Below are 23,152 nucleotides of genomic sequence, written 5' to 3' on the forward strand. Positions count from 1 at the left end.
ATAGCTTTCTGTTCTGGCTGCCTAGAGGGCAATAATGGCAGAGAGAAACCAGGCAAGAGAAGTACAGCATGTAGAAACTGGGGCATAAAAGGAAGAACAACAGTTACGTCCACAGTTTTTGGATACACTTAAGAGACTTATGACAGTGTCGTCTGGTTTGGGTGTGACCATTTTAACAGTCAGGAAAAAGAATCAACCATTGTCATATCACGGGATCTTCATATGGCATTAATTGCTGCTGAGAAAGCAATTGCTGTCATGGAAACAGCTACGGGAAGCTGTCCTGTCAGTGCAGTGCATGTACGGTCTGTCTCCTGGTTTGGCCATTTTGCTGCCTTATCTCTGATATGTTATCAAATACCTCCCCTGAAATACTCCCAAGAAAGTATAGCTGTGTCTCTATTTCCCACTTTAATACTCTGTATATTTTCTCCTTAAAGATGTATTGCTTCATTCGATCAGGGGTTTTGAGCAATTCTCCAAGAAGGTTGGAAGACAGAAGTAAATGGTTCTGATCAAATTTTAACCACTTTGTTTAACTTTTCACAGCTGCTTTACAACCTAGTCAACAAAATACTTGGTAAATGTTTATCAGAATACAAAAGGATGGACTGATGCATTTATTTTAAGGGGAAAAGTGATACACGGTGATGTAAAATGCAAGGTCTGATTACATTATACATTTTTTTTAATTTCCCAGTGGGGGGAAAAAGAAATTAAACATGAAGAATTTCCTTTTTCCAGATTAAAATTTATCTTTTCAGAGCTGTTTGTTAAAGTCATTGCGCTTTATCTAAAGGCAGATATTTCATTTTTAATTTTTAGAATTGCTCTGCACCATTCAGATAGCATGAAAAAAAAAACTTTGAAGCTAGGCTTGCAGTAGTCTGAGATTGCTGTTTATTTTCTGTTATGCTTTTAGTTGGATGAAAGTAACTGGACAACAGTGCTCTCACCTCAGCAGACAGGACTGTTTACAAATGTGGACATGACAGAAGATGTCACTATGAGCGCTGTGCTGTTGCGTGAGGATGATCCCGGAGAAGCTGGTGAGATAATCTGAAGTTTTCATCGTAACTGACCACACATATATGTTCTCGGTTTTCTGTATCGTTTTGTTTAGACTGTTCTTGGCATAGAAATATCTAGTCTTAAAAGTTCAGAAAGTTAACTTTTCCAGTCATTGCAGTTTTGCCATTTTGTGTTTTCTGTGGAAATTGATGACACAAATGGGACACTGTGGTGGTGCAAAACACAAACTGGATTAGCTTTGTGGAGACAGACAAACAAGTTTGTCTTTAAAACTCTCTCAGATGACAGATTTACAGCAAAAGTTTTATAATTATTTGACTTACATCGTAGCTTCTGCATATCTTACTGTCTTAGCTGGTAAATTCTTCTGACTTTATGGGATATAAATAGTTCGTATCATTTCTGCCTTTGCTTAGCTTTATTAATGACAAGATGCCTTGTCATCAGGATTTTTTTTGTAGTGTTGGATTTTTTAACCACATTGTGTCTAATATGACTGTCTCTTCTTATATGTATTCTAGCTACTATGAGCATGTACTCAGATTTTCTACATTCCTTCCTGAAGCATACATCAACTACCATTTTTGATCTGGTGGACGAATATGAAAGTATATGTAACAGTCAGGTAAATAGTTTGCTGGTGGTTTTTTTTTTCTTACTATTTATTTTAATTTGCAGTCCCTTCCTTAAGTTCTGTTGTTCCTTTTCTTTAAGCTGAGAACTCACAGTGCTTAACATAGATACTTTTAAATCTTCCAGCTGGCTGCAGTCTTGAGTCACTGATTAGCGTACCTCTTTACTTTGCCACAGGAATGCCCATTGTGTAGCTTGCTAAATACTAAAAATGTCATCCAGCTGCCATTCCCCTACAAGTGTCAAGCGACAATAAACATGAGCAGATAAATAGATTTTTTGTTAGTGATGGTGAGCTGGATTAACAAATACTTATTTGTCTCAGGTATAAATAAATAAAATCATTTTACTATGATGGTACTAAGAGCTTTCTAGTGCATTCCTAATAAACTGGCAGTAGAGTTCTCAACATAAAATTCAAGAGGTCTGCTTTTAGACACAGTTTTTGAATTGATTGTTGATTGACACTTTATGACCAGCAGGGATTGGCCAATTGAAAGGAAGAAGTTATGAGGCTTCCAGCAATAACAGTGTTGATCACAAAAGTGAGAAGAGGGCAGAGTTTGTAGAGCACCTTACAAAACAGAGCTGCATTCTTGTTACATGGCCTAGAGACCATAAAACATTTTTTAAACATTCTTGTGGGAACTTACAGTGTGGAGTACCATCTACCTATTTAAAAGAGATGGTAAATAAATTTGTTTTTTGAGGGAGTATTCGGGATAATTAAAAGATTATCGTAACAGCTTAGAAAAACATCCAGTGATGGGCATTATTAACTATGTATGCATTTATTTACCTTAGGTGAATATACTAGGCAAAATAGTTTACAGAGCAACTCCTGGACAGCAAAAGTTCTCAAAAACTGCCAGTGTCTTGTGGCTTCTCAAGCAGGAGATGGTAACATGGAGACTCTTGTCCGCACTTTATAGGTAATTTACTTGAAAAGCGTGTTACTTCTTTGCAGTGAGATGACTTTCTTAGATACATTATACATAATATTATTTATATGGAATAAGGTAATTAAGTAGCTACTTATTATCTGTTTATGGAACTAGCTGCTGATAATAATGCCTATTTCCTTTGCGTGTATGAAATTGAAAGTTAACAGTCCTATTATTACTTTTTAAATGTAATTTTGTAAAAGAACACTTTTTTGTAAAGGTAGTTTTAAACACTTTGACTTATATTACATATTCTGCTGAATTTTCTCATCTTTATTTTAATCGTTAAGGCTTTGCACTTTTATTTCTAGAGACAGAATACAGTCGGCACTGGAAGATGAAACTGCATTTGAACTCACGGTAAGCTTGAGGGGGAAAATTATTACTACTGTTTGTAAGGGATGTGTCTTAAAGCTAAACGCTTACGTTTTAGTTTTTACAATCCCAATGCTACAGCCACCTCAAAATTCAGAGATAAAAGAATATAAACAAAGATGAGGCCAATTTGAACTCTAGCAAGATAAATATTAAATTATTCCACATGTTGGAAAATGTGAATTTAAATACTCAGTTCTAAATGGAAAATACTATTGTAAGAATTTGTATTAACTATACTTGGTTTTGTTTCATTAAGTATTCCCCACATACTTGGAAAATCCACTGGAAGCAGCTACATATTTATTTTTAAAAGTTGCATCGGTAGTGATAATGTTTCCCCTGGGGCAGAGATAATTTTGCTTTGCCTAGAAGTACATGTGGTCTCAAGCTGTGTAGTACTTTGCAATCCTGATTCTAATTTATCTCAAAAGAAATCCAAACTTTTGTATCATTCTTATTTCAGCTGTAGTCGTCTTGTCTATGTCAATACAGTGTTTCCAGCCTTTGCTGCCAGAATATGCTTAGGAAGACAAAACAATAAGCAAAGTGACTCTGCCTTTGTAAAATTTATGATTGTTGCTGTTTTTTTCTCAGTCATGAAATAGCTTCATCTATGATTCCCACTGCAAAGTTGTCAGTACTTCTAAATTAAACACGGCTGTGCAAAAATAAGTCTCTTCCTATCTCTGTTTATTAGGAAAATTCATATTTTGTTCTCCTTTTGTTGCAAGAAAGCTAAATTAATGCAGGAGAGCAGGAAGAAATATCAGGAGTTTGGGGTGTATTTTTTGTGTGTTTTGGCTAGGTTTTGCTTTGTTTCCTTTTTTCTACTTGCTCATGTTTACAGTTTATATGATCTAGAAAAACGTCCACTTTTTGACATACACAGTAATAAGCAAAATTTGTGATGATACAAATGCAGCCAGTGGAACTGATGGATCTGCTATGTAGAATCTTTCTGTGGTCATACATTTGAACTATATTCAGTCTTAGTTTTACAGATTTTAGTATAACGGGATGTAGATGATGATCCCAATAAAACAAATGTGTATTGTTGTCTGTTTGCAAAGGGACAGGGGAGAGGTAGCATGCTGAACTTGTTGAAAATCTGTAAGTCAATGTGTTCGGTTTGGTATTCATGTTTTTGTGTCAAGTTTTCTTTTCGAGGAAGTACTAATCAACTTTTTCTTAAATAGCCTTTAAATGCTAGTGAGAAGACGCATATAGAAAACTTGTTTCAGAAAGATTCATTTGTTCGACAAAGCCAGGTATGACAACATTTTTATGGTAAGAATGCAAATAGACCAATAGACATTTAAATGTTTGTAACACTAGTATTACATAAACTTCAGAAAATATGAGTTAATTATTTAACTTATTTAATTAATTAATTAAAACACTTAATTAAGCTGTTTCTAATACTTATTTCTTTTTATTCATTTAGGCGTGTTATTATTTGTACGTGTAGAAATATCGTTCTTTAGTTTCTAAAGATCAGAAACATTTTTCAGGCTAGGTTGGAGAGGATGGAGGGCTGAGAGCTATTCTTATTTGGAGCATCTGTTACTGTTGATAATGATTAATAAACTAGTAGCACTGTAGTAACTGCAGTATCTAGTAAGAAATAGATTAAGGGCCAAAACAACCTTCAAACTGGGTATGTACAGTGGTGTAGTCTTTTGATTACTCTCTAGATAACAAGTAGATTTAGAGATGGGAGGAAGACAGTTAAAATATTACTTGTTAAATGTTTGTCTTAAAAATGCAAATTCCTATCATTCCAGATGGTGGTAGACTGGCTAGAGAGCATTGCCAAGGATGAAATTGGGGACTTCTCTGATAATATTGAGTTTTATGCAAAATCTGTATATTGGTGAGTTCAGACTTTGTGTTTTGTGTACATTCTTCATTTGAGTGTAAGATTCACATACGTAGACACAGAACTGGTCCAAAATCACTCTGAAGAAGAACTGTTTTGTTTGTTTTGTTGTTGTTTTTTTTTTAAGTTGATCAGTTCGTTTACTTCTTTTCCTTCAATTCTTAGATGTAAAATTGAGCTTCCTCCCCAATTTAAAAGATGTCTTCTCAAATGTCAAGTATTGCTTTTGGGAGGAGAAGATGAAAGGAAAGCCATCAAAACAATTTAATTTACTCTTTAACAAGATGATTTCATTTTTTCATAATAGGGAACAGTAAGAGATGGTCACCTGCTGTTCAACCTGTTGTTTATGCTAGATAAAACCTTTCTTATTTGTTTCTCAGGTGTTCAGTTCTTTGTCTTTACTTCTTGCCTGTTCAAGTTCTTGTCATCACTTTGTGTCATTGATCCTCAGAAGTCATTATTTGTAATCTTTTTTATCTATGGTAGATTTTATGGCAGAAAAGACCAAAGCCTGCTTGTGATTCTAGTTGCCTAGAGTAAACTTGGTTTCAGTGGATGGGTGAATACAGGCTTTTGGAATCGTGTTCAACATGATTTGAATTTCTGTCCTAGACTGACTACAGCGAATGCTAATGAGAAATTTTGCTCATGGAGAAATCAGTTCACAGTTTAAATACATGAATGATTAGAATAATGGATGCTTTTGAAAGAAATCAAAGCTATGTGAATTGATTCTATTATTGTACTTATAGTGAAATTTTACATTTTCACTAACGCAGTCCATTGATACACAAACCAAACCAGGTATGTCTTTTCTGTAATCCTGTTCCACTTACAAGTATTAAATGTTTTTTAATATTTGTGTTTTATTAAAATGTGGTTGCTATAAAACCTTTTTTTCTGAAGAGCATTTCATTGCTTTCAGGGAGAATACGCTACATGTCCTGAAGCAGCGACAGTTATGTACATACACTGGAAGCTCTCGAGCTCTCGTAACAGAATTGGTAAGTTTTATTTAAATATAAGACTTGGTTTCAAAATGGATATAAATTGAATTAGAGAGCATATATGCTATTTTCACAGAATTCCACCAATTTTTAGAAAGTTCTGATATCTAAAAATTGCAGAACGCTAAGCTGGAAAAGGTGAAAATCAGTACAGAAGTTGTGAAGCAGTAAGGAACTAGCTTAGGAGATGATGTTAGTGTTGAAGTTGAATGTTGTAGAATAATTAAGAAAACAATTACATTATTAGATCTGTCAGATGAATGAGATTCTAGAAAAGCTTTTTATGATGATGAAATAAACTTCACTGATTTTAACTGGAAGTTTGAACATGTTGTAAAGGAAGTAGCAGTGGAAGAGACTCAATGAGCCAGGATATTTCTGGAGTTCCTTTGAGATGTGTAGACATCTGTTTTCTTTCAGCCATCACTTTTTCTAGCACAAGTACCTGTGGTCTATGTAGTGAAATAAATGTCTTTATTAGTAAATTTTGTCTGAAACAATCTCATGTTCATAAGCAGGAAAGTTTACAGAAGTTAGTGGAAGCCCTTATAAGTAGGGGCATGCTGTTGTTATACAGAAACTAGTGCAATGAAACTAAATCCCATAAATGAGGGGATTTTTTGAGAGCTACTGTAGTAAAAGCTGACAGGAGGAAAGTCAAGGGAAGAAGACTGTCCAGTCGAAGGAGAGAATGAAGTGTCTCTGACAGCAAGGCAGTCGTGAAAGATGAACGTGACTGGGGAGTGATCAATGCATTGATTGAAAAGCGGCTTGAGAAAATCTGTTTGATTAAGTAGAAGCAAATACAGCTATAGAAAGGGCTTCTGAGAAGGTGGAGAAGGACAGACTGTCTGGTAGGTGGAGAGGCAGAAGGGGAAATGATGTTTAAGGACGAAAAGAACTTGAAGGTGAAAAATCCGAGGCAAAGAAAAGGTGGTGGAGTAAATAAAGTGACTGCAGTGGCTCCCTCTGATAGGAACGGAGTAGGAATAAAATAAATAAGAGGGGAAAGACAGGAAAGTATCACGCTAGATATGTTGGCTGTATAGCATATTGTGCCAACGTAAAAATGTGACTCAAAATTATAAAACAGGACAGGAAATCATTGGAAGAGGCAGATGTGCATTGTGTGAATGGGTGGTGCCTTTTTCCTTGCAGGATCCAGATGCTCCTATAAGACAGAAGCTGCCACTTGACGATTTGGATAGAGAAGATGATGCAAGGTTATTGAAGTATCTCTTCACTCTCATCAGAGCAGGAATGACAGATGAGGTAAGCCACAGAAAGTGGAAGAATCTTCTTGGTTAACTAGTTAAACTTATTTAAAATCTTACTATTAAAGCAAATGACAAGCTGTGTACTAAAATGCCTGTTTAATTCTGGCTTGTAGGGATTTAAGTTTCAATTCATTATCAATAAGAAAGTGAAATTGCTGAAATTGTAGTTAAGTCTTGCATTTAGTTAAGTAATTTCAGGTGTGGAATAGATGCTATGGAGAAAAGTTGCAACTTTATATTTTGGCTGTTTGACAGCGTAATTTTTTTACTTTTTTTTCTGTAGTGGCTTGATACTAAATATTGCCAGACAAACATCGGATTTTTTAAAGAACTTCCTAATCACATGTCTAATAATCAGTGGATTAGCATACAGACTTCCTTTTAAATGTGTGAACATGCTTTTGATTTTAACTAGAGAAAGATTTGATGTATGCTTTCCTTAAAAAAAAAAAAAAAAAAAAAAAGCATTAAATTAAGCAACTTTTACTTGCTCTGCTCCTCTGATGTCCCCTTGACTATATGATCTGAATGGAATTGAGGGATAGTCATGGCTAGCATTCTACTTTTTGTTTTGTTACATTTATTGTTTGGCAGGGTCTTCAGCAGCAAAAGCTATGAAAGACTTTATCTGAATATTCTAGAAAGCCTGTAATTCTCCTCCATTAACTCTTTTACTACAATTGTGCTTGTTGCCCTGTCTTACTGAATATACTAAATATATACGTTGCATATACTTTGCATTATTCCTTATCTGAGTAACATCCAGGCAGTCCTAAAGCAGTTCTCAATAAAGATTCCCAGTTGTGAAGCAAGTTTTGTGATTTTATCACATAAATAGTTGTGTTGTCAAAGGCCTCAGTTGGAAACACAGTCCCTTATACCAGGCTCTACATACATGGAATGATATTTGGTTAATGGGAAGGAAAAGGAACATGGGAGTCTTGTATCCAAAACCTTAGACTTAGGGAAATGGTTACTTGCTAGCGTTTTGTTCCCCTGTGGTACATATCCGTTCATTTTCTGATAGTATGGGCACAAGACTATGTTGCTGCAGAGTATGAATATAAATCTGCAATTTCACTTGTTCTTCAGTAGCTGCTAGACGTTGCTACTGTCTGATAAGCACGAAGCAGCTTATTCACTACTGAAATAATAAGTTTATTTAGAGTTTAATCTGAACTAACAGTGAATCTTGGTTAATTTACATTACCACATGTAATGCACAGCTCCTAAGCTAGACCAACGTGTTGGCTTGTTTGTCTGTGCTTTTGTTTGTTACCGCTCCCAAAATGGTTGGATGTCTGCAGCCTTTTCAGCATGAGGCAAATGGAGGTTAGCTAAACAAACCAAGGCCATGTATTGCAGTTTCTCTTGCTGTTCGCTGTTTTGTTAGTGTTGGAATGATACCAGTCAGACTAATCAGATAATCTGTAGCTGATTTTTTTTTTTTCAGAGGTGTAGGATTAGAATTCTAAGCAAGCTTTGTTGCTTTTTTTTTCCTCACAGAGTTTGTTTTACATTCCACGCTATTCAAAATAGCTTTGAATTAAACCTTTTTGTGCTAGTGAGCAGACTGTTGAATATCATGGGAAAATTAGGATTGCTGGTTTTAGAAGTGCTTGAGGGGTTTGGAAAGCTCAGTTGATTAGAGAAGTAGGTGAAGAGATTGATTAGACCATCTAAGCAACAAGATGATACCTTAAAGTGAGCTTATCAGAAGGATGTGTAACAGCTGTCTAAGCTAGCAGGGTGGGACTGTAACGTATTTCTTATATTGCTCTAAGTACTGGCAGAAAAACTGAAACATATAGTGAAAAAACAAGCTGATGAGCTTTTATTGACTTTCAACTCTCAGTTCTTTTGAGTTTAAGGTTCTTTGTGTAGGTTTTTTTGTTTGTTTGTTTGTATTATAATCTCGATGCAAGTTAAGTATTTTAATAATGTGTACACTTTTAATGGAGAAATTGGTGGGTTTCCTACCTTGAAGTCCATTGCTGAGAAAATGCATTGTTTTTTAGGCACAGCGCTTATGCAAACGATGTGGTCAGGCCTGGAGAGCGGCAACTTTGGAAGGATGGAAATTGTATCACGATCCTAACAGAAATGGAGGTATCTGCTTCCTGCACCTGAGATGTATAAAAACACGGAAGAGGGCTTTCTCTTAATGTCTGTCTCTAGCAAAAAGAAATTGTTTTTTCTTTACATCTTCAGGGCCTTTCTTATATCTAAAATGTTTTTACCATGTCTGTTGAACCTACATAAAAACTAATATGCAATCATTTTAGTTGAAGGTTTGAGCACACTGAATCCACGTAACACGCTAAAGTCATTTTCTTTTTTGAAAAGAAAGCATAATGGATAGGAAACAGATGTCTAGGAATTCCATACAAATCTTTTCCACTACCATATAATGTTTCATTATGTATTTTCTCAACATCTGACTTCTGCCTTCTAGCAAAGGTGTCATTGCTTACAGACTGAAAAAAAAAAATAGCTTCAGAAAGATACAGTAGGACTTGAGTTCAGCGAATGTAAATGAAGGAAAAAAATATGCTTTTATAATATTTGGACACCAAAGGATTTAAGAACATGTCTTATATGCTAGGCACAGCTGGGACTGGGAGGCATACTGTTTTCCTACTTCCTGAATCCTGATATTCCACTATTTTTATCTGCACAACTCACTGGTGTCCTAGCCTTGTTTTGAGTGTTATCCACCTAGTCTGCAGTCATGTATTGTTTTTTTTTTCCATGATGTACGCTCGTGCAGAGGCCTGCAGAATAGCAGCATTTATTAGATGCTTATACTCCTAAAAAATACTTGCTCCCTAACTCTGTGTTTTCTAAATGTAAATAGATATGCTGCAGTCAAAACAACATTTTTTTGCAAGGCTAAATAGCAGGTAAATGCTTAAAATACTGTAATTTTTAGTTGTGCATTTACCAGGCTTCCCAGAAAAGCTACCCCGCAGCCCAGTCAAAAGCATTGAGAAGCTTTGGGAAGAGTTTCAAAGGGATTGGGGTAGGGTTAATAACGGAAAATAGGTTTTACCTTGTCACTGTTTTCTCTTTATTTTTTTAATAGTATGTTTGTTTAATTATTCTTTGCATATAGGAAGAGAGCTGGAGCCCGTTGAAGGGAATCCATACAGGTGCATTTGGAAAATAAGTTGTTGGCGTATGGCTGAAGAGGTAAGTTGATGTTAATTTGCTTGATATTAAAGATGAATTTCTTCAAACTCAATAACATGATTTTAAGTAAACCTACCCTGTGTTTGCTTCTTCTAGGATTTGCAGGTAACTTTTCTAAGAGGACTCCTGAAATAATATAGTTATGTCTTACAGTGAAAAATCTACATAATTGTCACCAATTTTTAAGGCTTAGGAAGTGTCTTTTTTTATTTGGTTGAAAGTGAAAATGCTCACACTGACTTTGATTTTCATCTTGATTCGGTTGATTGGGAAAGGAAAAAACATTGCTGTCTTTCCAGATACATGCAAATTTTTCAGATAAGTTACAGTGTTTTGCTACGGAAGGGGAAGTCACTTGCTATTTTTATTTCGGCTCCTGATATGTCCTGGGATTTTCCAATTTCTTTTTGTTTGTTGTTTTTTTGGAAGCAAGTGGAACATTTTGTAATGGATTAATCACTAATAAAATTTAAAGTGATCAGGAAACATACATGCTTTTTAACTCAGTTATGTTTTCAACTGCTTATTTTAGGAGCAGTTTAATAGATATGAGAGAGCAATCTATGCAGCACTCAGTGGAAACCTCAAACAGGTATGTCAAGCCTCCTAGTGAATGGTGTTCGATAGTTGTGCATTTTCTTCCTTATATGTGACAATAACATCATCAGACATGCTGCAATTACTGCTTAATGTGCTTTCAAAAATCTAGTTAATATGAGAATGGCAAACAGTTCTGCTTTAGTCAATGTGATCTCTAGGATTTTCATGCCTTAGCTAAATATACTTGATCGACTTCTGTTAGTATCATTCATGCTAGCTAGCAGTACAATCCGTTCTAATTCCATTGTATTATTTCTTTTTCATTTTAGTATTACTTAAGAGCTTATATAGTCATTTTTCTGCTCATGCACAGTATTGTGATTTGTCAGTGCTTTAAGTTGCAAGCGTTAGACAAGTTGGCATATCCACAGGTTATTTTGTAACCAAATTTCACAATCAGTAGTTTTTATTTTTCTGTATGATACTTTTTTTTATCTTTATGTAATTCTCCCTTTTATTAGTTTTAATTCTCCAGGTACTGTTGTGCTCTCCTAAGTAGAGATTTTTCTTTTAAAGAACAATGAGGAAAGTAGCAGACAATATCATAAAGGTTTACTTGCTGTTACATTAACCAGTGATGATCCCCTACTTGAGGAGATTGACACCCCCTCCCCCATCTTAGAATGATGTATTAGGAATAAAAAAAAATCAAAACAAAGGGAGGGGTGACGGTGAATGTTTTCTGATTTTAGTCATTGAAGTTTAAAAATTGGTTCTTTGGCAGAAGAAAGCATCATAAAACTGTGCAGACGTATGGAGCAAGAAGTGTTCACCTTCTTGTGGCAGAGGAAAGACACACTTAATGAAATTAATTGTTTTCAATAATTTCAGTAATTTTAAAATCTCTGTAAGAGAGAAATGCTTCATGAAGTGTGTTGTTGTCTCTGGAACTTGTCCCAGGGTTTCTCTGCTGAAAGAGCCTAGTAAGATTCAGAGAAGAACTGAATATAAAGTTATTCTCCAAAGGCAGTTATTAGTCTATCTATAATAGTATTATGTGGGCTGTCCTGCTCAGTTCTATCTCAAACTGAGATTTATCAAACGTCCTGTTACCAATTTTAGAGGTGTAGTGAGAATTAATATATTTATATTTGTGTGTGTGTGTTATTTATATACATTATTATGTATATATAATTTCTGTGTGTATCTGTATCCTCTTAGTTTCTGAATAAAGTAACACAGTTCAAAGACTTCCAAGGTGTCACTGATGCAAAGACCTTCCTCCTGCCCTTCACTTTTCATTATTCCACGGTGACTTCTGCAACCATAACATAAACCAGTACGGCAAAGTGATCCTGTTGACAAATGACCCGGTAGAGAAGTGGAGTTCAGTTTTCATCTGTACTGGTTATCTGAGCTGTTACACAAGAGACAGAATGGTGTCAGAGCGGTGACACCTGTGAAAGAAGGAAATAGGAGTATTTATTTTGACAACCTTTGATTTAAAATAGTCAAGGAAGTAGAGCATTACTTAGTGAAAGGATTTTTTTATTGTAAATTGTCCTTCATTACTGTATCCTGCACTAATGAAGGAACAGTTGCTGCTCGAGATGGTCTTCAGTCTGCTTTGACAGAACAAATTCTGACCCTAAATTACAGTCGCTATGTTTGGATTCTGATGGTTCTCAATCTCTCATAACTTTTGCTCTTTTGTTTTGTGTATATGCATAGCTTCTTCCAGTTTGTGATACCTGGGAAGATACTGTCTGGGCATATTTCAGGGTCATGGTAGATACTCTTGTGGAGCAAGAAATCCGAACGTCAGTAGTAACTACAGAGGAGACGGAAGAGCTCCCTAGAGAGTATTTAGAAACCAAGTAAGTTCTAAGTAACAAATACGTTCGTACACTCAACACAAGATCCTGTGTGATCCTTTTGCAATACGCAATCTAATGGTTTTTTTTTTGCCTTTTTTCTCCTACTTTGAAGTTGGACTTCAGAAAAAGTTTTTGAAGAACTTCAAGCAACAGACAAAAAGGTATGTATTAATTACAGTTTCTGCTCATTGTTTACTCTTTTTAATTATTCACTAGGTTGTACTTACACTCCACTATTTAATGAAATGTTCAGATGTGTACAGTGGCTGGTTTGTTATAGGTTTGTATCTTTGTAATGCGTACTTTTTCAATTCAGATAGTGTTGGTTTTTTTTGCCACCTTTTAATGATGAAAAAGATGCAGGTTTTGTCTTGTCCTGTATCTGCTAAGCTAACTAGATTTGCTAAAGAAACAGGGGACTATCAAGTGCTGTAAGGCATGCAAAGCAGAGAAAGTAAATTACCTTTTTAACACTTCGACAGAATGTGCAAGGATTGATTTCATGCAGTTTTCTTTGTAGGAGGCTTGAGTGCATATTTCAGAACAGGTCATTGAAAATTAAGAAGCGTATTTGCGTAAGCAGACTGTTTCTTCACAGAATCACAGAATTTCTAGGTTGGAAGAGACCTCAAGATCATCGAGTCCAACCTCTGACCTAACACTAACAGTCCCCACTAAACCATATCCCTAAGCTCTACATCTAAATGTCTTTTAAAGACTTCCAGGGATTAATTTGAGATAGAATATATAACTTACCTGTTAATTTTGTAAATATTAAATTGAAAGTAGATTTGATGAAATCAATTCAAGGGAATCAAATCCGTTCCATTGGTGGAACAGACATAGTATTCAGCATATTGCTAAGACAAAGACATGCTGAAGGACAGCTTACAGGTTGATTGGGTTAGCCAGATACACCCAGCTGCCATAGCCTGTTAGTGCTATTCTCACCATGCAGCAATTTCACAGGTGCAGTTAAATTGTATGTCACGCATTAGTTCCTCTACAAAAAAAAAAATCTTTTCCTTAAATAAGTTTCACAGGCCTTTTCTTTACAGCTTTATACAAAATGTTGCTTGTTCTATGACTTTGTAGAATCTACTCTCTGTAACATTGCTATTTATTCTCCTCTTCAAAGCAAAAAGCCGTTGGTCTTGAATTTCTTCCATTACATGAAAGTATGAACTTCACAGATCTATATTCTGGTTCTGTATCTTTCAGTTTGTCAATATTCTTGTAATTTGACATAGAGATAACAGGTATATTTTCTTTTGCTTTTTATGCAGAATACCCTTTGAAATAGAATAGCTTTTTTCCCTAAGGAACCCTTGCTTTATTTATAACTTTGCTTTCTTTATATATTGTGCTATAAGATTTTATTCACAGTTTGAACTTTCCTTTTTCTTCCCTAGAGGGTTATAGAGGAGAACCAAGAACACTACCATGTGATTCAGAAATTCATTATACTGGGAGATGTGGATGGTGAGCTTTTCTCTAAGTGATTTTTAAATGTCAACTGACTACATTATTTCTAGTGACCTTTCCAGAATCTTTATATGCGAATGGAATGTAGAAACACACAGTAGGCAAACTCCACCTAAAAGCTAAGCTGCTTCTTTAATCAAGAACTATAGGGACTTTCTGCAGTTTGACACACAAAATAGTTTTCAAAGAAGTCATGAAATCATGTAAATGTGTCAGAATGTATGTGCGAATTAGTGCTGCAACTTTTTCTGAGAAATGACAAAGTGCAAGCAGATATTTAAGCCAAACAGCTGAATATTTACCAAACTGTTGCTGTTCTGTTTTGTTGCACTTCTAAGGCTAAATTATGTTTGTTGAGGAGATGCAGAGCTTTTGAAATATTTCTTAGGCGTTTTCCCAGGATATGACTAATACAGACATTTCCTGGGTGGCTATAGGTTTAATGGAAGAATTCAACAAATGGCTTTCTAAAGAGAGAAGTGTGCTGCCAGGGCACCTCCTTCGTTTCATGACACATCTTATTCTGTTTTTCCGCACTTTGGGCCTGCAGACTAAGGTGAGTGATTTGTTCTCATAACAATATCTACTCTTTGAATTAAAAATGTGTGTATGTTAATACATAAACTTAGTGCAACAATGGTAAACTACGACCAGGCTGAGGAGGAGCTGCATGCTTGTAGTGTATTTGTTGATCTTGGAACCAAAGCACAACAATGAAAATTTAAAAAGACTATCAAAACGATCAAAATTTTAAAAGAATAAAATTTAAAAAGAGCCCTCTTCCCCTGCAATTCAGCTTGAAAATATTTCTGAGGACGGTGGGTTCTCTTTATAAGCCTTTTGTTGAGAAGGGCCGGACTCAAAATTCAAGGTTAGGCTAATAACAGCCAAGATGCTCTGAATATAACCCGATTTTAAGCACTGATCTTGGAATTGTATATTGTGCTGGGAGCTTGTAAATGCTGTTTTGCTTGAGGTAATTGGCTCCTTTTGCTTCTAGCCAAAACAGTTCTGTATTTTCTATAAATACATAGTGAGTATAACTTACTAAGTATCTAATCACTTTATGCTAAAAATGCAGATGCAGCTATGTGATCCAATTACTTTTTTCTGAGACAATCGTAAATAATTAGAAGTTCTCCTTTTCTACTACTTTAAAATTTAGAAGTGCTTGTATAAGTTTCTGAATATAACCTATTTCAGCAAAATACAAATGTGTTTTCCTTAGCTGATTTAAACCGAGCTTTGAGGTTTTTTTTTTTTTCATGTTTGTAATCATTGCTTCATTCCCCTGTTGAAGTTGATTTTGAAGTTAGTTATCATTTAGGAGAACGTGTGTGTCTTTACAAAAAAAAAAAAAGGCATTTATACATGTATACATATAAATGAATATATTTATATATATATTAGCCAGAATCAAAATTTGATAAACTAGGTCTTTAAGCTACAATGCAGTAGAACTAATTCTTAGCATGTTTAATAGAGAGAACAAAATAGATGCAATTTCCTATGTGAATTCCACTGTGGGATGATGACCAGTTGTCAGTTACTTCCCGTAAATTCACCTTCTCCAAAATTTTAGTAGTAGTAACTACAGAGGAGTTACTACTCATTCAACTCAGTAGACCTCAGAAGTAAGAGAAGGTTGTGCAGGCTTTTATGATATTCCTTAATTGGTGTTTTGAGTACAATTTATATAGGTATGTGCTTATGTACTTTTAGTTTTCTTGCTGGTAGAGAAAAACTTAGCGAAATCTCCTCAAGTACTGTTCGTATCAAAGTGCAGAGACAAAAAAATAAAGCAAGCTTGTTTTTATCAAGTGTTGCAGTGCTTTATATTACTTAGAGATGATAATGTGAATTTGACAAAAAGCAGTTTGCATGCTTTCAGCATTTCCCAGCTCATGGACCGAATATGGCTAATTACAGAAGATGTCACTGCCAGTAATGTCTTTAAGGAATATGAAAGTGATTTATGAACTAATAGCACTGGAGTCAGCAATAGTAAGATACATACTAATTAAACATCTTAAGATGGGCTGGCACTTTGCTTTATTTGAACAATTACAACTTCTATATTGTGGCATCTGACAATCCAATGACTTTAGATTTTTCAGTTGACTGGTTTCTGTAAAAGAGATACAGATCTTGTGGGCTGAACAGGAATTCCAAACACACTTCAGCAGATGTTTCTTTTAATTTTTAAAACCTTTGACAAGGGGTATCACTAACTGCTTTTTCCTGTGTACACAAGTCTGCATAGACACAAGATAACCAACTCAAATTAAAATAATAGCTCTTCAGTAACAAACACTTGATTCTTAGCTAAAACAGTCTCGGTTGTTCAGGCTGTATTTGGAATTATTTAGTATAGACTATAATAAATGAGCCAGGTGATAAGTAGTCTCCCTCCATCACCCCCACGTATAGGAACATCAGAATTTTCTGTCATAGAGCAGAGCATATAGCACATTCCAATAGCCACCTCTTTTCATGATACTGGATTTATTAAGTAATAATAAAAAGCAATAGAGTAAATTGAGAAGATTAGAAGAAAAAAAAAAATGTAACTTTCCAGTTAGACCCAGAAGTGTATTAACTAGTTGCTGCAAAATAAATTCCTTGAAGCTAAATCTTTAAATAAGTAGATACATTGGCTATTTTTAATCACACTGTAAGAGAAACAGTTCTTCCAGCTGAGCTTGTAGGAAAGTGTAAGTTACTGAAGCATGGATAAGCAAATAACCTTGTGTTTGTGTTACAGTAGTTGTCTGTAAAGTATCTTCTCTATCTTTTTTTTTTTTTTTTTTTTTTTGGCAACATTATCTCATTCGATTTAATACAAATTGAATTTATATTTGTTTGCAATAAGGAGGAAGTGTCTGTTGAAGTCCTGAAGACCTACATTCAGGTAAGCTTTCAAGAATATATTTTGTTTTCTCTGACAGTTTAGACAAAAAGGAAGAAAAAGGACTAAAGGTTACAGGATGGAAGCAGCTATGAGGCAGTTCGTACTCTCTGAATACATACAAGAAGCTTGCTGAGTATGCAGTGTTTCTGTCAGCAACACTTGAATAAGATGTAGCTTGTTGACCTTTGCTTAGAAGCTGAGAAATAAATGGAATTTTCCAGTGAAAATAAACAATCAGCCATCTGCGTTACACATCAATTAATGTGCATTACTTAGGTGTTCACACAGAGGAATATAACTTTTTTTTAATGCATACTTTTTATTCTGCAGCGGCTGATATCTGAGAAGCACACGGATTTAATAGCATTTTACGTTAGCTACTTGCCCCCAGAGCTATCTGTTTCTCAGTATGCTCTGTTCCTAGAAGATGTTACTGAAAGTGATCAACGCCACCACTGTCTTGAATTAGCAAGAGAAGCAGGTGAGATATGCTGATATTCTAATTATAGTTTTATATAATGGGTTATGCTGTCTTTCAGCAGATCTTAATGCAAGACCTGGCTATGAAGATGATGTTTTCTTCCTGTCTCTCTTCATTTTTCAACTAAACAAAATCAGCTTACCGATCACTTCTTCAAGTATTTAAATTAGGTCTTCTAACTGGAACCTGGAATTGCAGTTCTTTTTATAAAGTAAACTAAATAGCACTTCTGCTTGCGAATCACGTCCAAACACAACAGGAACTGTGTGCCCACTTTCTGTCTCAAATACACACTCTGAAGTTTGACAAATGATCTATATGCAGTCCAGGACGGACTGATGTTTGGGGTTCTCTGTTATCTCAGATATACCTACAATAAATTGTCTATATCAAAAGCCTGTAATTTAGGGTGGCAATGTGAGTATTACTAGACTGATTACTAGGAGTAAGAAGTAAGATCTACAGACAGAGTCTGAGATTCATTCAGTGGCAAGTTTGAATTTCTGATCAGTGTTGCACAATACTTTTAACCTAGGTCTGGATGTTGCAGCGATAACAAAAACTGTTGTTGAAAACATCCGCAAGAAGGATGCTGGTGAATTCAGTCACCATGATCATATGTTAGACACAGGCACAACAGAGGTGAGTAACTTTTTTGGGCAGATACTCCGGTTTCCAGAAAAGTACAGAGTCCTTTACCATATATAATCTGAATTTCTCTTTAAACAATGGTGGAAATTGTCTCGAAAAAGGCTGTGAGGAAAACAAGCTTTCCATATGGTCAAGTGAGGAGGTGAATTGGATGAATTCTTAACTTTGTTTCTACATCTCCTTGATCTGGGCTGTGATGTGTGTCATTCAGCAGCGAGCTTGTATGAGAGCAGTAATTGAAGATAAAGCCAGTGAAATAACTGGGACAAAATATGTTGTAGCTGAGAGCAGGGTATTATCCTAGCTTCTGAGAATTATGAGGATTGACACTTCGGAGCTCAGGTGCACCTCATTACATGTTCCAGTAATATATTCTAGCTACTACACACATAGCCTTACTGACAGGTTTTTTGTCATTACTGATTCAGCTGGATCCAGTCCAGTGCTTTAGTGCCCACAAGGCAGTTAATAGCTAGCATTCTTTCTGCAGAGTATCCTTTAGAAAGCAAGCAATAGTTTGCAAACTTGTAGCAATGTTTTGCCCTTTAATAGAAAGTTTACTCTTGTGTCCTGTCTGAGCTAAAATAGGAAGCTTACCTAAGGCAGCAGCTGGAAAACTCCGGTTGCAGGCTGATTGAACCCCTCAAGTTTATAGCAAGGGTTCCATAAACCATGTTTATGCAGAGCATTCATAAAAATTTGAGGAAGGTGCAAGGTAATCCATAAAAACTCTTGAGAGTTGTTGCTCATCCGTTGGTCTGAAAGTCTTGGCAATACTTGGAAATGGATTTTGGCTGAATCTCGACTGCAGAGCTTGTTTTGTAAGCTTTTCATACAAAACATAGGAATAAAGTGATTCTTACTAGTATGTTAAAATGCTGTCCAAAGATCTCTAGAAACCTGCGTGTTTTGTTGACCTGATTTATTGTATTTAACACCATCTGTATGCTTGAAATGTTGGTGAATCTAACTAATATGTTGGCTTTTACAGGTGGATCGGCTGAAAATAGACGTAATTGACTGGCTCGTATTTGATCCTGCACAGAGGGCAGAAGCACTTAAGCAAAGCAATGCAATCATGAGGAAGTTCTTGGGTAATAAACTTCACAAATACTGTAGGCTTTTTAAATGTTGTTTTTGTTCTCATTGACTATTGGGATTACGTTTTATGTAACTTTGAATCTAGTCTGCTAAAAAGCATGGGCAATATAGTAGAGAGAGCACAGTCTGATCCATCTTTTTTACTTTTAATGAACAATTGTGGTACAGTTTGTCTTTTTATACAAATAAAGTATGGAAAATACAACACTGTTGACACTCAGTTTGCATTCTTGTAGCATCCAAGAAACATGAAGCTGCAAAAGATGTGTTTGTGAAGATTCCCCAGGACTCTATAGCAGAAATATATAACCAATGGGAAGAACAGGGAATGGAGACTTCACTTCCAGCTGAAGATGACAATGCCATAAGAGAACATTTGTGTATTCGGGCATATTTGGTGAGTTTCAAATATAGTTCCAACCGTACTCAAGTTATTACTTAAAAATAAGGGTGGCTTTGCCTCGGTGGTGAGATTTTAAACTTAGTCCATTTGATTTGATTTCTGATTCCTGGATGCACTGAAAGTTTACAAAATAGTGAGGTCCTTTCTATACTTGTTACAAAGTAAATTTTGGCTTTTGGTGCATTTAATGACATTCTTAAAAATGAGTGAAAAATGTCCATTGTTCCCAATGCAATCCAGGAAGCCCATGAAACCTTCAATGAATGGTTTAAACACATGAACTCAGCTCCGCAGAAGCCTTCTTTGGTGCCGCAAGCAAGTTTTACTGAAAAAGTGGCCCATGAACATAAAGAGAAAAAGTATGAGGTAGGTAAAATTTCCAGTTATTTACTATAAATATTTATATTCTTGCATAGGAGGCAGTCTTAGTTTAACCAAACAGAAGTCTGCTAACTCATCTTGCGTAAGAACTCTATTATAAAACACCTTGTTTCTGTGCTGAAAAGGGAAGTATAAAACAGAAGAATAGTAAGGCAGCTGCACAATAAATTCTCAGGCTTCTTTCTTATGTGACAGCTGTACTTATGATACCATATGGTAAATATTCATTATATGTGTCAGCGTTATAAATACATCTGACTACTTGATTTTGCTATTAACCGTTCCCTAGAAGTGGAGGATGAAGGCTGTTTTGTGTTTTATTTGTCACATTTTCATTTCTGAAAGATGCTGCTGTGTTTTGGTGTGTTTTTTTTCTTTCTTTTTTTCAGAAGTTCTTTTTGGATATCTGTCCAGTATGAGTATGCTATATTCAGTTTCTTCAAGTATTGTTTTTATAAGCATGACAGAATAAATTATTTAAAGCTAGCTTCTTCTAGTGGCTTTGACTGTTCCTGAACAACTTTTTGATACTCTGTACAGGGAATGAAGTGGTGATGGCAGTTAGCAGCAGGCTAAGTTTTAGCCATTGGCTGAAGATTGTAATTTGAATTAGAGCTGTGCTAGCTGCTATATGCAAGGTGAAGGTTCTGTGTTAAAATAGCCTCGGAAATTATCCTGTCTCGCAGCAGATTTTTTTTTTTTTTCTTTGCCAGGTGGACTACGGTATTTGGAAAGGTCTCTTGGATGCTCTTACAGCTGATGTGAAAGAGAAAATGTACAACGTGTTGCTGTTTGTTGATGGAGGATGGATGGTTGATGTTAGAGAGGTAAAATGAACTTTTATATCATGGCATAAACCACAAACACTGGATCGTACCCAGCTGTACCTTTGTCATCTTTAGCTTGACGTCCTTGTGTTTACTCAGCAATAATTCTCTCTGGCCTTGCTGTGACCGGTTTCAGATTGCTTCCCCTTCACTCACTTTATAGATCAGATCTGGCAGTCCAGTCTAGGCTGGTTAGCCCAGTTTTTTGCCTCTGATACTGCTAATTGCTTGATTGTGTGAAGTTGCCCTTTAAAGGTAAATATTCATAATACTCATTCATGTTTTGCTATACTAAGGATGCTGAGGACGACCCTGAACGAACACATCAGATGATTTTGCTGCGCAAGCTGTGTCTGCCAATGATGTGCTTTTTACTGCACACGGTGTTACACAGTACTGGACAGTATCAGGAGTGCCTGAGATTGGCTGACATGGTCGCTTCTGAGCGACACAAGCTTTATACGGTGAGTTACTGAGCTCTAGACAGCTTGGCTTCCAATTAAAACTTCTGTGGGTTGACTGTGGGAAAAGCTTCTATTCAGAAAGGAAGATACCATATGGTACTGAACATCCTCAGTTTCTTCATCTCTTCCCATTCGCTGCAGTAGTAAAGGCTTTCTTTGTGAGCTGACTGAAAGCAATCTAGGAATTAAATTTGAAATTCATCATCACTGAAGATGATAACTCAGTTTTTCTGAGTAGTGCAGTTACTAATTTTTGGACGAGGGCTATTGAAATAAGTTGAGCTGTAAAACTGTAACTGATTTTTTTCTATTACATTTCAGAACATTTTATAAGCATGTTTCATTTTGGAGTACTTGATTTACCTAACCTCTCCCTCCAAGACCCTGAAAAACAATCCCTCCAAAATATATCACAATGTCCCTTGCTCCCTCCCCCCCCAAAAGAAGAAACCTGATGAGAACTACCAACACTAAGAAAAATACTGTGATGTATTTACATGGATTGGCTTAATACAGTGTGCAGCAATAAGAGAAACACTAAACTGGGCTGCTTCCCAATAATTTTTGTAGTAGTCATAAGACAGAATTGTCTTGATGTTACTTGTAGGTTTCGAATACTGCCACTAGCTTCCATTCCTTTAATAAATGCCATTCTGAAATGTCTGTTTTGGACACTGTCCTAAATGAAAAATAAATGAAAACATTGTGTAACTCAGTCAACCACCATTTATTTTGATATCAGTGCAATTCGTTGTACAGAAATATAACTCAATTGAGTATTTTTTATTTTTAGGTGTTTTCAAAAGAAGAACTCAAAAAACTTCTACAGAAACTGAGGGAATCTTCTCTGATGCTTCTGGACCAGGACCTCGATCCACTGGGATATGAAATTCAGTCATAGATTTTTGTGTAGATACTTGCAAAGACTTCTGAACATGAAGTTTAGACACATCGATTACAAGAACAAAACCACACCTCAGTGAAGCTGTTCTGATCTTTGCTTAAAGAAAAACAACAGCTCAGCTTTAAGTTATGAACGTGACAAAGCCTGACCAACGTGAGAGGATATTTGTTACATGCCCTCTTTTGTATTTTTTTGTAATAAAAGTGGTTTTCAAACATGGTGTTCATTCTACTCTAAACTGTCTGTGTATGGGGAGGGCGTGAACCTCCACTTCAGTGCACTGAAGCACTCCCTCTAGAGCAGAAGCATTATTCAGCAGCAGGAGAATGTGCAAAGGGTGGGTGAAAAAGGGATGAGGAGGCATAGAGTCATTAGGGTTGGAAAAGCCCTCCAGGATCACCTGGTCCAACCATCACCCTAATAGCAATGTCACCCACTGAACCGTGTCCCCAGGCACCACGTCCAGCCTGTCCTTGAGCACCCCCAGGGACGGTGACCCCACCACCTCCCTGGGCAGCCCGTCCCCGTGCCTAATTACTCTTCCTGAGCAGCCATGCCTCCTCATTCCCATCCCTGACCCCCCTCTCCCCCCCCAGCTCCCCCAGCCGCTCCTCACCGGGTTTTCACAGCGGGGGAAGGCGCCGGGAGCCGGGCGGCGGCCGCCGGGCCCCGTCCCCGTCCCCCGGTGCGGGCGGCGCCGCCGGAAGGCGCGGGGCCACGTGGCGCGGGGGCGGGCACGGCAGCGGCGGGGCGGGGCGGGGCGGGGGCGCTGCTGCCGCTGC

The 23,152-nt window shown here is 36.4% G+C and overlaps 1 protein-coding gene across 1 annotated transcript in view; it reads left to right on the forward strand.

Annotated features, from left to right (window-relative positions):
• The window catches only part of NUP107 (nucleoporin 107), a 28,603-nt gene extending 6,013 nt beyond the window's left edge, over positions 1–22,590 (forward strand). The window contains exons 5-28 of the mRNA XM_032203466.1: positions 923–1,049; positions 1,554–1,657; positions 2,470–2,597; positions 2,921–2,969; positions 4,184–4,255; positions 4,772–4,860; positions 5,795–5,873; positions 7,035–7,148; positions 9,172–9,262; positions 10,269–10,345; positions 10,878–10,937; positions 12,617–12,762; positions 12,875–12,923; positions 14,175–14,244; positions 14,685–14,803; positions 17,120–17,158; positions 17,489–17,639; positions 18,175–18,281; positions 19,282–19,384; positions 19,628–19,788; positions 20,035–20,160; positions 20,889–21,002; positions 21,299–21,466; positions 22,260–22,590. Of these exons, the coding sequence (XP_032059357.1) occupies positions 923–1,049; positions 1,554–1,657; positions 2,470–2,597; positions 2,921–2,969; positions 4,184–4,255; positions 4,772–4,860; positions 5,795–5,873; positions 7,035–7,148; positions 9,172–9,262; positions 10,269–10,345; positions 10,878–10,937; positions 12,617–12,762; positions 12,875–12,923; positions 14,175–14,244; positions 14,685–14,803; positions 17,120–17,158; positions 17,489–17,639; positions 18,175–18,281; positions 19,282–19,384; positions 19,628–19,788; positions 20,035–20,160; positions 20,889–21,002; positions 21,299–21,466; positions 22,260–22,367 (2,451 nt within the window). The 3' untranslated portion in view covers positions 22,368–22,590. The remainder of the gene's footprint in view (positions 1–922; positions 1,050–1,553; positions 1,658–2,469; positions 2,598–2,920; positions 2,970–4,183; positions 4,256–4,771; positions 4,861–5,794; positions 5,874–7,034; positions 7,149–9,171; positions 9,263–10,268; positions 10,346–10,877; positions 10,938–12,616; positions 12,763–12,874; positions 12,924–14,174; positions 14,245–14,684; positions 14,804–17,119; positions 17,159–17,488; positions 17,640–18,174; positions 18,282–19,281; positions 19,385–19,627; positions 19,789–20,034; positions 20,161–20,888; positions 21,003–21,298; positions 21,467–22,259) is intronic.
• The last annotated feature ends 562 nt before the right edge of the window (positions 22,591–23,152 follow it).

Source organism: Aythya fuligula, chromosome 1, assembly GCF_009819795.1.
Source record: "Aythya fuligula isolate bAytFul2 chromosome 1, bAytFul2.pri, whole genome shotgun sequence".
Taxonomy (NCBI): domain Eukaryota; kingdom Metazoa; phylum Chordata; class Aves; order Anseriformes; family Anatidae; genus Aythya; species Aythya fuligula.